This window comes from Salvelinus sp. IW2-2015, linkage group LG1 (assembly GCF_002910315.2).
Source record: "Salvelinus sp. IW2-2015 linkage group LG1, ASM291031v2, whole genome shotgun sequence".
Lineage (NCBI taxonomy): Eukaryota > Metazoa > Chordata > Actinopteri > Salmoniformes > Salmonidae > Salvelinus > Salvelinus sp. IW2-2015.
The window spans coordinates 14,897,920-14,913,345 of record NC_036838.1 but is presented as its reverse complement, the minus strand read 5'-3'; the positions used below and the strand labels follow the sequence as shown (position 1 = coordinate 14,913,345).

At 44.1% G+C, this 15,426-nt stretch overlaps 1 protein-coding gene across 1 annotated transcript in view; it reads right to left on the bottom strand.

Annotated features, from left to right (window-relative positions):
• Positions 1-285: 285 nt before the first annotated feature.
• The window catches only part of LOC111961645 (ras-related protein Rab-22A-like), a 55,507-nt gene continuing 40,366 nt past the window's right edge, over positions 286-15,426 (bottom strand). The window contains exon 5 of the mRNA XM_023984078.2: positions 286-5,046. Within this exon, the coding sequence (XP_023839846.1) occupies positions 4,944-5,046 (103 nt within the window). The 3' untranslated portion in view covers positions 286-4,943. The remainder of the gene's footprint in view (positions 5,047-15,426) is intronic.

Here is a 15,426-nt window from a genome sequence, read left to right as displayed (position 1 = left end):
AACATTAAATTCTCTGGCAACAACGCTGGTGGACATTTCTGCAGTCAGCATGCCAATTTCATGCTCCCTCAAATCTGTGGCATTGTGTTGTGTGACAAAACTGCACATTTTTGAGTTTTTTATTTATTGTTCCCAGCACAAGGTGTACCTGTKTAATGATCATGCTGTTTAATTAGCTTCTTGTTATGCCATACCTGTCAGGTGGATGGATTATCTTGGCAAAGGAGAAATACTCACTAACAGGGATGTAAAAAGATYGTGAACAAAATTTGAGAGAAATAGGCATTTGTGTATGGAACATTTCTGCGATCTTTTATTTCATCTCACAAAACATGGGACCAACACTTTACATGTTGCGTTTATATATTGGTTCAGTGTACATGTGTTTGTCTATCTATGCCAGGTCTAGCATCTCAGACAATGTACAATAAATTATATTCAATCTTACAGATTAAATAGTCATTGCTTTTTGTGCAATGTACTGTACATGTTTGGTGGTATCTACATTGAAAAACAGACAATTTAAACATAGATTTTGCAGCAACACATTCCCAGGAYCAGCTCAAGACTTGGTATTTTTCAAAAACATAATTCATGTAAGACTGCAGGTCTTTCTATGATACCCCCTAAACACTATAATGCCTCATATAATATGCCAAATGCAGTAACTTTATCTTGTCACATACCAGACATAATCAGTACAATTTAGACATTGCATCGTTATTTATGTATTACAAATACCCACTTTTCCAACCGTTAAGCATTAGAACAAATGTGAGCAATGAAAGTGATATTATGATGTGCTATTAAAATGACTTTTTAAATGGCACAGAGTAGCTGCACCACCTTCTACAACAGAGTGCAAAATAAAAAGCTATACTGTAAAATAATTACTGCTGGAATGCAAAGGCAGCATGTTATGCAATGGCCTTACAGAAACAATGAATCAAGTTGATTAGCAAGATGTATTGGGACTTGTCTGGTTAGTATTTTTCAGATATATGTTTTCTTCAGAAAAATGGCAATTAATCGACTATTATATATAAATATATTTTTTTTTATCTAGGCAAGTCAGTTAAGAACAAATTCTTATTTACAATGACGGCCTAGGAACAGTGGGTKAACTGCCTTGTTAAGGGGCAGAACAGATTTTTACCTTGTCAGCTCGGGGATTTAATCTAGCAACCTTTCGGTTACTGGCCCAACGCTCTAACCACTAGGCTACCAGRAATAATATACCTGAAACGGGATAGGTTTTGGTGCACAAATCAATACGAATACTTGATCTGAAAGTGCAGTTGTAGAAGTACCAGAGCTATAATAAATTTCCCTTTAAAAAAAAATGCATTGTCCTTGCGAAATACGATATCATTTCAAGTGGAAATCATTGAGGAACACTTTAAAATGCCACAAAATCATTAACATTGAACTTTTAAAGGCCTTTTGAAGAATTGATGATCAGAAATCAACACATCACACCTAAAAGTAACATATAACCATATTATAAATCTCCTTGATCCCTAGGAATTCTTGTTTGTCACATTTGAGTAACCCTTGCCATAAAGACAATTATTGCACTGACATGGTTGTTAAAACAAATTCCTGAAGAATGTACAGTCTACCCTGCTATTTACACAACTCACTATCAACGCTTATTAAAATGCACAATGGTCAATAAAAAAAAACCATGTTGAGTAAAAAGGAAAGGACACAAGCCACTAAGACAACCGAACCTCAAGAGACCCACCTTGCATTCCAATTATCGGTCCACTTACTTTTATCGGTGTGCACTTGTATACTCCTGCTCTCATTTAAATAATTGAATTAGATTGGTGTACAATGCATACAAAGAGAGTTTCCAACACATTTCTTAGACCAGTCATTAAATCCATGATGGGAAGTGAACAAATACACACATTAGGAGAAAGGACAGACAACTGGGAGGCATAGTGGCCAGTTTACAACTGGAGTTAAAATGTGGCCCATTTCTGTATTTTTGGCATGAGGGAAAGCCACTAAGAGGAAATCAAAAGGAAAGGGGAACAATTCCATTGACAACTCTGTGCTAAGTGTTATCCCTAAATTKCCAGTCAAATGGCAATAGCAATGGCTCATGAACTACTGTAACATGCGAGACTTAACATTAATGTGCTACACAGAGGAGCAATTTAAGACATCATAGTGAACATGTTGCTCATAGTGTTCTTTCAACGATTCTCTGTATTTCTGGACAAGGTGTTCCAGTTCCACTCCATATTCAAGCTCGACTTGATTGCTTGCATCACAGTGGATGGAAGGAAAGGCAGCCGGCGCCGGAAAGAAGGGGCGAGGGGAACGAATGAGACCGGTCTACAGAGTACAGCATATAATTCAGAGRGGAAGAGAGAGCACGGTTTGTTAGCGGGTCAGCATGTCAACAGAACGCAGTGCCTGGTTCTCTTCGTGTATCCTTTTCTTTAGAAAGATCTAAGCTCGAAGAGTGTAGTCAAGTTCTTCCCAGAACAAGTCAAGTTTCTAGATATGGCCCTTTTTTATCTCAGGCCAGGTAGTAAAACTACATTGGATGTGTGAGCCAGTGCTTATTCTGTAAAAGAATGAGAAAATAAAGTTGAAAAATGTTTATGGGACAATTAAAGAATTGGTAGGACCTCACAAAATCACTCTCTCCTGTAAAACGGTCGTAAAAGAGAAAAAGCAAGAGATCAAGGACGGACGGAGTTGCCAACTCACACAAACAGTTAAAATGCCATTTCAGAAACATTGAAACACAATGAATACTGTAAAAAGGCTGGCAGTATTCTCCAAGCACTCCAGGGCAATTCATTTACAGAATTCCAGCGAGTGGCTCATTTGCTCTAATATTAAAATGTAAATGTGAGCAGTTTGAGAAGTTATAWCGCACACTTAGTGACTGCCAGTCTTGTTAGCACTCAAATAGGCTGGCCCGTTAAGAGACGACCACAGGGCCCTAATCATGAACGCCTTCCAATCAGGGGTGTAGTGGAGGGTAAGCGCAAGTAAACACAGTTTACCCAACTTTTTGTGGRAAAAATGCATTAAAAGTATACGGAGTGTTACTTTTTTCACCGAGACTGGCGATAAGAGTTTACCTACTTTTTTTTTTTACCACTACATCACTGCTCTCAATGTAGAGGTCAGCCATAAAAGGACTGTTCTCTCCTTTTCAGTGGCAACAATCAACAAGCTTCGTTACCATCACAAAACAAATTTACCCTCCAAAATGTTGAGGCTAAAACAGATGGAATGAAAGTGACAACGATATTGATGAATACAAAATTGTAACAGAGCAACAAGACACAAAATACATAAAAAAAAAAAAACATTACTCCCATTGGGGATTTTCATTACTGTAGCATCAAACGGTTTGGTAAACACCTGCCTTAGTTGGCCCTATGCTGCAAAGCACTGTGTGAGGGCCATTATAGGTCAGACTACACAAATACATTTCCCTTCATGCACTTTGACTCATCAACCTGGATCACAATGATTWGATAGATCCATACAGGTGTTAATATTTTTAGACTGAAGTGGCACTCTTTGAAAATAGTTGGGCAAACCTGAYGGAAATGTAAAAGAAAATGTTGGTACGCTCCAGATTAATGAAACTGTTGTTACTTAGGCCAGCAGCATACCACCCTGCATCACACTGCTGGCTTGCTTCTGAAGCTAAGCAGGGTTGGTCCTGGTCAGTCCCTGGATGGGAGACCAGATGCTGCTGGAAGTGGTGTTGGAGGGCCAGTAAGARGTACCCTTTCCTCTGGTMTAAAAATGCCCCAAGGCAGTGTTTGAGGACATTGCCCTGTGTAGGGTTCTGTCTTTTGGATGGGACGTTAAGCGGGTGTCCTGACTCTGTGATCACTAAAGATCCCATGGCACTTATTGTAAGAGTAGGGGTGTTAACCCTGGTGTCCTGGCTAAATTCCCAATCTCGCCCTCATACCATCACAGTTACCTAATCATCACCAGCTTACAATTGGCTCATTCATCCCCCCTCCTCTCCCCTGTAACTATTCCCCAGGTTGTTGCTGTAAATGAGAATGTGTTCAGTCATCTTACCTCGTAAAATAAGTGTAAAAATATATATATACTTAGTGTGACTTACTGTAGTTGATTTAGTAAGAGATTGGTATTAGTCCATTTAGAGGTGGGGAAAGTACATCTATACATGCCTACCTAGCCATTTCTTAAGAAGAAACTGAAAATATAAAGGTATGTTAAAAATAACCTCCATATTGTCTCCGGTTACAAAATAGACCCTGTAGCCGTTGCAAGAAAATAATCACAGCATGCTGTAAACCCGATGATGCCAGGACCCGTGTAGAGGTTTACGAGATCGAAACAGAAATAAAATCTGTGTTAACGTTCTTCTTCTTTTCAGAAGTATTACAAGACCTATAAAAGACAGGTAGGAGGGAGCGCTTATAACTTGGGCAAATCATAGCAATTGCTGTGGCTTTGGACTGCTAGATTAAGACATTTTACGTTGAAAACCTTTGAGGATGCATCTCAAATGGCCCCCTCTTTCTCTATATAGTGCACTACTTTTGACCAGGGCCCATAGTGCACTATATAGGAATAGAACGAAGTGAACACAGCAAGAGAGCGGGTGATACTTCCATTGACCTTCTTGAGGAACCTAAAGGCAAAATACTAAAGGCTGTGAACTTTGGTTGAACCTTTTGGGGTCTGGATAGGGAGACAGGAAACACAAACCGACAGCTTCACAAAATCCAAGCCAAAGCAATACCCCAGTGAATTGCAATAGGCTTGCTCTTTAGAGTGGAGTATTAGATGGAGGAGGCAATGGCGGTAGGAGTCAGTGGTCCCCGATGGAGGAGTRGTATTCTGTTGGAGGGACGATGGAGGCTGTAAGCAGAGAAAGGTCATTGCGTCAGGGGTCAAGAATCAGGGTGGGACTAAGATCAAAAGACCTCATGGATGTTAATGGCGTTCTTGGTGCTGGTCTCCACAAAGATGGCATGGATGGAGTCTGCGTAGTCCTTGGCATCCTTCTCCAAGACCTCCCTGTAAAAAGAGTGTTCAAGTCTTAAAACAGGGTGCATCTCAATAGTGGAGAGAGGTGCACTGATCTGAAAACACAGGATAGGTAACAGCAATATGGCGGACGTGAGCCAAGAAATCGTTGTTGCTTGTCCAGTTGTTTAACATCAGTGCAAATGAAAAAGAGGAGGCTCCAGGACACACCCCTTAAAAAATGAGACGGACCGGACCCAAACGGGAGATGAGCAGAAAAGAAGAGAGAAAGGGACCCATGCCAGCACCTCCCCACTAGGACTGACACAATTATGGTATAACCGTGTAACCAACGTTTATGGATGAAGACCGTCATGAAAATAAAATAACCAACATAACTGTAAAAAATGTAAAATACATGTGGAACGAACAGCTGACTGAAGATGGGACAATAGCTACTTTTCTATTAGAATGTACTTTTTAAGTAACACTGCATACTAGAATGGACTCTAACTACATGTGTAATTATCCTACTGTTTTCACCAAACAAATGTGAATGGGCATTTGTGCGGTTGAGTCYATTTCTGCGGTAACATGGACTCTAAACATGATGAAACTTAGCTCCTCGCTGAAACAAGCAAGGGGTTGTATTATGCCATCATTGACTTGAATGGGGATGCCTATTCTATCAATTATATTCTTATGGCAGCACATGCAGTCAGGAGCAGAGGAGAGGAAAACCAACCACGTGGCGGACACCGATGTCTGCTCCCAGACAAGCTAAACAACTTCTTCGCGGGCCACTCCCGAGGACTGTGAGCTCTCGTTCTCCGTGGCCGACATGAGTAAGACATTTTAAGCGTGTTAACACTCGCAAAGCTGCCGGCCCAGGTGGCATCCCTAGCCGTGTCCTCAGAGCATTTGCAGACCAGCTGGCTGGAGTGTTTACGGACATATTCAATCTCTCCCTATCCCTATCCCAGTCTGGAAATCTGGCCGCGATTTCCTTGTTTCATTGCGCTCTAGCGACACCTTGTGGCGGGCCGGGCTCCTGCCAGCTGACTTCGGTCGCCAGCTGGACGGTGTTTCCTCCGACACATTRGTGCGGCTGGTTCCTGGGTTAAGCGAGTAGTGCGTCAAGAAGCGGTGCGGCTTGGCAAGGTCATGTTTCAAAGGACGCATGGCTCCCGACCTTCGCCTCTCCCGAGTCCGTAGGGGAGTTGCAGCGATGGGACAAGACTAACTACCAATTGGATATCACAAAAAAGGAGCATCAGTGAGGTGTTGAGGTGTTGAGTTGAGTTGAGGTGTTGTCGCCTACGTTGACCACCCGGGGGTGGCCCGTCAGGAATTCTAGAACCCAGTTGCACAGGGTGGGGTTCAGACCCAGGGCCCTGAGCTTAATGATGAGCTTGGAGGATACTATGGTGTTGAAGGCTGAGCTGCAGTCAATTAATAGCATTCTTACATAGGTATTCCTCTTGATGATTGTGGACTACAGAAAAAGGAGGACCGAGCATGTCCCCATTCTCATCGACGGGGCTTTAGTGGAGCAGGCTGACAGCTTCAAGTTCCTTGGTGTCCACATCACCAACAAACTATCATGGTCCAAACACACCAAGACAGTCGTGAAGAGGGCACGACAAAGCCTATTCCCCCGCAGGAGACTGAAAAGATTTGGCATGGGTCCTCATATCCTCAAAAAGTTCTACAGCTGCACCATCGAGAGCATCCTGACTGGTTGCATCACTGCCTGGTATGGCAACTGCTCGGCCTCCGACCACAAGGCACTACAGAGGGTAGTGCGTACGGCCCAGTACTTTACTGGGGCCAAGCTTCATGCCATCCAGGACCTCTATACCAGGCGGTGTCAGAGGAAGGCCGTAAAAATTGTCAAAGACTCCAGCCACCCTAGTCATAGACTGTTCTATCTGCTACCGCACGGCAAGCGGTACCAGAGCGCCAAGTATAGGTCCAAAAGGCTTCTTAACAGCTTCTACCACCCCCTTTTACGCTGCTGCTACGCTCTGTGTATTGTCGATGCATAGTCACTTTAACTCAACCTACATGTACATATTACATCAATTACCTCGCTACTGTTATTTTACTGCTGCTCTTTAATTATTTTGTTACTTTTATCTTTTATTTAACACTTATTTTTCTTAAACTGCATTGTTGGTTAAAAYCTTTCTGGACTCCCCATCCCGGATCCGGGATATTTGTCATCAAAAACCCTGACTAGCATAGCGTAGCCTAGCGCGAACGGTATATAATAAAATATAATTTCATGAAATCACAAGTGCAATATTGCAAAACACAGCTTAGCCTTTTGTTAATCCATCTGCTCGTCTGCAGATTTTGAAATGATGCTTACAAGCGCAAGCAATACTTGCATTTGTGTAATGTATCGATCGCTCGAAAAACAATAAGAACAGCCTAGCGTCAGGTAACTTGGGAACAAAAATCAGAAAAGCAATCAGAATTAATCGTTTTCCTTTGATGATCTTCGGATGGTTTCACTCACAGAGACCCAGTTAGACAAGCAAATGTTCCTTTGTTCCATAAAGATATTTTTTTATATCCAAATACCTCCGTTGTTTGCCTGCGTCATGCCCCAGCGAATCCACCGGAAAAAGCGTTCGCGACACACGCCGGGAAAAATCCAAATGATATCCATAATGTGTCCACATAAACATGTCAAACTTTGTTTCGATCACAACTTCAGGTGTTTTTTCACAATATCTATTCGATAATAATCAACGGGCAGCACAAAAGTAACAATGGCTTTTCAACTAGGACCGAGAGAAACAATGGCCTGCCTTTCACTTTGCCGCAAAAATACCTCGCGGAGCCCCCACCTATCCACTTACGCAATGCTGCCCCTTCACGCCTCATCTCGTCAAAAAAAGGCCTAAACTAGTCTAAAGCTGTTGAACCACCTTAGGAAGACATAGGAGAAGTCTTTTGATATCACTTCATCATGCGCAATAGGAATGCATTGGAACAGAGATGTCTCAAAAAGAGGGCCACTTCTTGGTTGGATTTTTCTCAGGTTTTCGCCTGCAATATCAGTTCTGTTTAACTCACATACAAATTTTTTACAGTTTTGGAAACTTCAGAGTGTTTTCTATCCTAATCTGACTATTATATGCATATTCTAGTTTCGGGGGCTGAGAAATAAGCAGTTTCAAATGGGTACGCCTTTTTAGCCCAAAGTGAAAACTGCGCCCCCTAGTTAGAAGAAGATTTATTAAGGGCTTGTAAGTAAGCATTTCACTGTAAGGTCTACCTACACCTGTTGTATTCGGCACATATGACAAATAAAATTTGATTTGATTTGTCCAGATGGGATAGGGCAGTGTGGAGTGCGATGACAATTGCATCATCCGTGGATCTATTGGGGCAGTATGCACATTTCAGTAGGTCTAGGGTGTCAGGTAAGGTGGAGGTGATATGATCCTTATGTGCCTTGAATTCTAAATAAATCACTGACAGTGTCACCAGCAAAGCATCCCCACACCATCACACCTCCTCCTCCATGCTTCCCGGTGGGAACCACGCATGCGGAGATCATCCGTTCACCTATTCTGCGTCTCACAAAGACACGGCGGTTGGAACCAAAAAACTCACATTTGGACTCATCAGACCAAAGGACAGATTTCCACCAGTMTAATGTCCATTGCTCGTGTTTCTTGGCCCAAGCAAGTCTCTTCTTCTTATTGGTGTCCTTTAGTAGTGGTTTCTTTGCRGTAATTCGACCATGAAGGCCTGATTCACGCATTMTTCTCTGAACAGTTGATGTTGAGATGTGTCTGTTACTTGAACTCTGTGAAGCATTTATTTGGGCTGCACTCTGAGGTTTTTGTGACTGCACTTGAATAAACTTTCAAAGTTCTTGACATTTTCCGGATTGACTGACCTTCATGTCTTAAAGTAATGATGGACTGTTGTTTCTCTTTGCTCATTTGAGCTGTTTTTGCCATAATATGGACTTGGTCTTTCACCAAATAGGGCTATCTTCTGTATACCAACCCTACCTAATCACAACACACCGATAGGCTCAAATCATTAAGGAAAGAAATTCCAAAAATTTAGATTTAACAAGGCACACCTGTTAATTGAAATGCATTCCAAGTGACTACCTCATGATTCTGGTTGAGAGATTGCCAAGAGTGTGCAAAGCTGTCACCATGACAAAGGTTGACTACTTTGAAGAATCTTAAATATATTTTGATTTGTTTAACACTTTTTTGGTTACTACATGCTTCCATATGTGTTATTTCATAGTTTTGTGTCTTCACTATTATTCTACAATGTAGAAAATAGTACAAATAAATAAAAACCCTTGGATGAGTAGGTGTGTCCTAACTTTTGACTGGTACTGTATATACAGTGCATTCAGAAAGTATTCAGACCCCTTGACTTTTTCCACATATTGTTACGTTACAGCTTTATTCGAAAATGGATTAAATACATGTTTTTCCTCAGCAAAGAGAGAGAGTAGTTAACTGAAGACTTCACATGTACTTTGTGAATATAGCAACAATCTCTCGTTGTGGGTTAAGGATCTCGCTGAGTCGCCCCACGATCATCCAACCTTACAGAGGAGACTAGCGCAGAGGAGAGAAGGACACAAGACCCAATTAACACACACGCATTAGGGAAAATAACCATCTTTATTTAAACAACGACAACATACCACCGCGAAACAAACACTTACTCCACACACAAAAGACGAAGGAAAAACGACTGTGATGCAAACTGAACATAACCCCTTACTAACTACACTCGTAAACTCACGGACCAGGAAACATGACTGACATCGAATAGAGTAAGCGAACAGACACAAACAGGTTCCCCGTATGGTACAGCTACAATTCTGGATAGGCACTCATTGAGAGAATCAACCAGAAGACATCATACACCTTGCACTCCAGAACAAAACAGTGAAGAACGCCACTGACCGCGTAAAATCGATCTCGTTAATTTAAGATAAAACAGCATGAATACCAACCTGGCCTCTAATCAACGCATACATAGGTCCACACCTAAAACCATAACATGAAACTAGATAACAGTTAGGGCTGCCCTGCGGGTCAAAACGACGGGGCCCTGACCAAGATCACATACATTAAAAAGCTAAACATTTAACAGGGGTCAGTTCACGGAATTACACAGGGTCAAGGGAAACCTCTCCGCTCTCAAGGGTTAGCGAAAAGGGCACACGCACGCACCAGCACAAAGTCCAGGGAGCACGGCCTGAGTCAGTTAACATCACTGGTTGGTGCTCCGGCCTAGGACTGTGCTCCATCCTCACACCACCTATAGTCCACTTCCCGCTCGTCTTCGCCGCCCACCACCAAATGACACCACACTAAAAAGAATTAACACATCCACCCTAAATATAACATTGAGCAGCACGGGAGATGAGGGGGCACAATCCGGGGCACACAGGAGCATGCAGCCGGGACTAGGGCAGCACACGGGACATAGGCAGCTACCTTTGGATAAGGGTTCAGCACCGGGACATGATAGCATTTGATTAAAGTAGGACATTGCTCACTCAGATTAATAGGGGCTAAAGACAACAGACCGCGTGGGATACCAGGCCATCCACCGGATCGAAAAGGGCCAGCATCGGTGTGGACTCCCAACTTTTCAGGGGCACCACGCAAACCCTTATGTGGGAGGGAAATGGAGGGGTCAAAGCCACCGAGGCGCGGGGGTACTAAGAGGGAGCCCCAGTGGTGCAGACCCCAAAAGATCCCCCCAAGGCCAATCCTCTGGGGAGACCAAATTTATAGATAAAGGGGCAGCACAGGGGTAAGTTTTAGTAGGAGCAAGCACCGTGGGTAGAAGGGGGCTTCGAGGTGCCGGTGAAGACAATGCGCAGAGTCCTATTGGCTGGGAACGAGACTTCTACACAAGAGTCTGGCGGACGGACGGAACCGATTCCATGGAGAGAGGACTTCAACTCAGGAGTTGCCTTGGTCTGGAGGGACTTAGGACAGAAGCACTTGGCTGAGGGACTTACAGATTCCTTGGTTGAGGGATCCCATGCTTTGGCATGGCTGCTTGAGGACTCTGGCAGGTTCACGTTGGCTGGAACCGGTGTCGCGGCCAGTCCCTGCCGGGACTAGTGCTCTTGGCACCCGGCCTGACGGCTGCTTTGGGAGAGGCTGAGAACGCTCTTTGCAGGTCCTTGGCGGATGCGTTTCGGGCAGGTGCATTTGGCAGGACGGCTCGGCGGGTCAATGGCAGGACGGCTGTCGGGCTTTGTGGCCATTTAACAGGTCGCGCTTCTTTGCAGGGCCTGCTGGCTTTGTGAACCGGCGACTGGTCTTATGTTGTTCCGGGCGGTACGGCTTTCGGCGCGCAGGCCTTGCGTGCTGAACGCGAAGGAGGGTTCCTAGAGAGTGCGGAACGCTGCTGCGCAGTTTTTGCAGTGTGTGCAATGCGACGGACCGCGCGGCTGGCATGGGCATGACGGGCTTGCTCGGCTATGGCAAGTGTTGTCTGATAGAACTCTGTGTGTGTTGGCTTGGTTCCCATGGTCAAGTGGAACGGCCTCTGTGATGTCAGTGGTGCAGGAAACAGACTCTTGTAGGGAGGAAGGAAGGAGACAGACAGCCTGTGGTGTGGGAGTAGCCCGCTCACGGAGCGGCGCGCTCGGGACTAGGTAGAAACGAGTGCTGGAGAGAGAACTCCGGAGAGACAAGCCTCGAGTACGAGGGAGAGCTTGTCTCACCAATCTTTGTATCATGGTAGGACTGGGTAACTGGGAGGTTGGCACCGGTTAGCCGGACCGGTGAGGAGGACCACGTGCGCCTGGAGCAACCGGAGCCTTCCCCAAGCCTTTAGCCAGGTTGAAGGGTGTCCGAGCCTTGCCGGCGGCGAGCTGAATAGCCCGTCAACTTGGAGTTGATGTGCAAGACAGAACCACCGGGCACACCACCTGGAAGCGCTGCGTACTTAAAGATAGCCAGCCGACCAACGTTATCGTGTTGTGTGTCGCCAGGCCAGAGCACTGGTGGGCGGCTGTTCATTTGGCATTCCGGCGCGATGGCCCAACCGAGCCCTCAGTTGGCGGCGAGGTGGCAAATTCAGACCCGGCTACTTCGCGCGACAAGCATCCTCCGTTGGGGACTAGCCGTGGGTGCTTTTAACGCAAAACAGGCGTTCCACCAATATACGGGCGGACGCTTTCTTTCCCTTCCACGCGTAACTAGCCTGCGCCCACTGGCGATTCGCCGCTCGGAGTACCTAACTCGCCGCCTTTGCCAACACTCGCTCCCTCGTTTTGTTCGCCCCACCCCAATTTATGTCGGGGAGTGGGTGTACCTTTCACGCGAGGCTTCCACCTCGAACCCCCGCTGCCGCGCGGCCCCTGTTCCTACAATACCAGAGCCTTTTCTTCAAGCACCTTTTCGCCTTTTGCCTCCAAACTTGCCTTCCTTGGCACGGCGGATTTCACCCCTGGGCTAGCCAGGTCCTTCTTTACCATCCAGGATCTTCCGCCCAATGGAACTTCCAGGACCTTAGTTGCTTGCTGTCAGCATTTCGCTGCCGCCTTTGGTCTTCGTACCCGTTGTGGTCGATGTCTGTAAGGCTGTCCGCCTCCCGCCATCTGGAACGACGGAAGGGAACGAAGGATCATCAGTCACCAATTATGCACGCATTACGGGAATATTGAGCCCACTTACGTTTCATTTAAAAGTACGATCGAGCAACGAACAAAAGCAAAAAACACTTAAAGATACAACACAGACAAACGCAAAAAACGACGGGACGAACCGTGAAGCGAAGTAAACTTACATAAACGTTCACCTAAACTCACGACTAGGAAGACGAGGACGGAGACGAATAATTAAACGAAACAGAGAAATCCCAAAACTATCCCGTAATGAACATAACAATCGCCGACACCACACCAAATATCACTAGGAGACAAATGGAGCCACAAACAAACGTAGAGGTGGGATATACGCACCCTACGCTAAGAATATGATCCTCTAATACGAGAGCAAAACGACTAAACTCCCCTTCCTCTATAATCTCGAGACTACCATCTCACCAGCAAGAGAACACCAACTAGAAACAGGGAGAAATAGGGACATGGTCGACGCCAATCAACTAACACGCCCAGGAACCCACATACAACGATACAAAACAACAAAAACGTCACGACCTTACACAGGGCGTCCACAGAATACCTTAAACACAGTGACGAGGAATGGGCCTCACAATGGGTTCAGGCATCAGTCACAGGGTATCTCTCGGCTAGTCACAAGATTGTGGGCCATCAGATTAAAATCAAATCTTACGTTGTCTTAGAATTTATCTTTTTTCTGTGGTGTGAGTGTCCGTTGGAAGGCGGCTGGGTAAGAAATATTCAACATTAAATCTTCTGGCAAAAGCGCCTGGCCGAATTTCATCTTCTCTGAGTTCGCGCATGCCAAGTCTACATGCTCCCCTCAATTCTTGTGTGCAATTTGGTTTTGAGTGTTTGAGAAAATCTTGCAAGAACATTTTAGAGGCTTGTATTTATTGTTTTCCCTCAGCAACAAGGTGTTAACTGGTTTAATTGATCAAGTGCCTGGTGTTAAATTAGCTTCTGTTATGCCAGTGTACTCAGGGATAGATTATCTTTGGCGAAGGAGAAATACTCATACTAAGACCAAGGGAATGTTAGAATGAAGTCGTGTAAACAAAGATTTGAGAGAATATAGTGAGTTCCACGTGTAGGAGTTAATGAACATAGCTAGCATCATTGTAATATGTACACAACTCCAGCAAAAGACATAGGACAAAGAAACACTTATACACGTTGCTTCATCTGGAATAGTTTAGGTATAAGTGTACATGAGGGTGGGTACATCAGAGTTATAGGTCTAACGACTCAGAAAATGAGGAACAAGAATAAGATTGAAAGATCAATACTACAGGAAGTATTGCATTAGGGAGCCGTATCTAATGGTATAGAAGGTACGTTACTGGTGAATCTCACAATGAGAGAGAAAAAGACAAGTAAAACCATAGGATTAGCAGGCACAGCACACATTCCCAGGAGACCAACCATCGAACGTTATGTAGAGTTTAAAGACACGTAAAATTGAAGGTGAAGGACTAGCAGGAGCGTATTGTACCCTAATGGAGACCGAGCACCCTAACAACTAAAGCATGACCGTATGTGTAAGGTATCCGAGAAAGTAGCGGTTTAATAGATTCGTCAAACAGTACCAAAAAATCAATAAATTCAGGTAGAAACAATTAAAGCCGTGTTGCTAGTATCATTTATTATCTTATGTAATTTAGCAAATAACCCCTCCTCACTTTTCCAAACCTTAAGTCCACTTATACCATGTATGGCATTGGAAAGTGATATTTAGAGTTCTGGCTATTAATAATGACTTTGATAAAATCGTCAACAAGGCTCTTTTCTCTGACCGGGTTCAGTAGCCAACAGAGAACAAAAAAATAAAAGGGTGATTTAAACGCTGTAAAATTTGAGTGCTGCTAGGGCGATCAAGCAGGCATTTGTGGCACTTGGATTAGGATTTAAGAAATACTCAATGGAAATCAAGTTTTGGATTACAATATGGGTATTCCGACATTATCATCTGTTATCGATTTATTATCCCCTATTATCACTAGTGTGTCTATCAGGAATAAACAATTAGATTCGCACTAATTATTCATTAGCTACTATAATAGATTTCTTTTTTTAATCTACGGCAAAGTCAGTTAAGAAACAAATCTAATTTAACCACTAATCGTGACCCTAAATGTGGAACATTAGGGTGCGAACCTCGCCAATATGGTTAAAGGGGCCAAGAACAGTTTTTTCACAAATTTTGGTGTCCACGCTTTCTCGCGGATTTTTTTATAATTACTTGAAGCAAGCCTTTTCGTATACTGGGCCCAAGACACGAAGAGCAGTCTTTCTTTGCCTCTACCCAACACACTAGGGCGCACTACCACAGAAACTAATCACTACCATAAACAGGATTAGTTAGAGGATGAGCCGTACAAAATTCAATTACTAACCTGATTCATAGAATTTGACAGTAAAAGATCAACATGAATAGTTCCACACATTGGGTATATAACTCCATAACCATTTGGCAGATGGTATGCATGTCGATTCGTCCAATGGCTTTGTCTTATCAATTCTCGGACGAATGCAGGTAGATAACCAACAGTAATCTAGACCGTCAGACGCATTCCAATCAACGTATTAACTTATAATGAGACAACACAACCACACGCCACGTACCCAGACACTAAGAATATGGTACTTCATAGAGGTGATACTATTGAATTAGGTGGGTGGTTGCACAGGAACGGGCATGGGCAAAACGTCAGGTCATTGGGCATACCAGTGGAGCAGAGACCCGAAGTGACCGTTGGTATATACATCATGCGATTGAT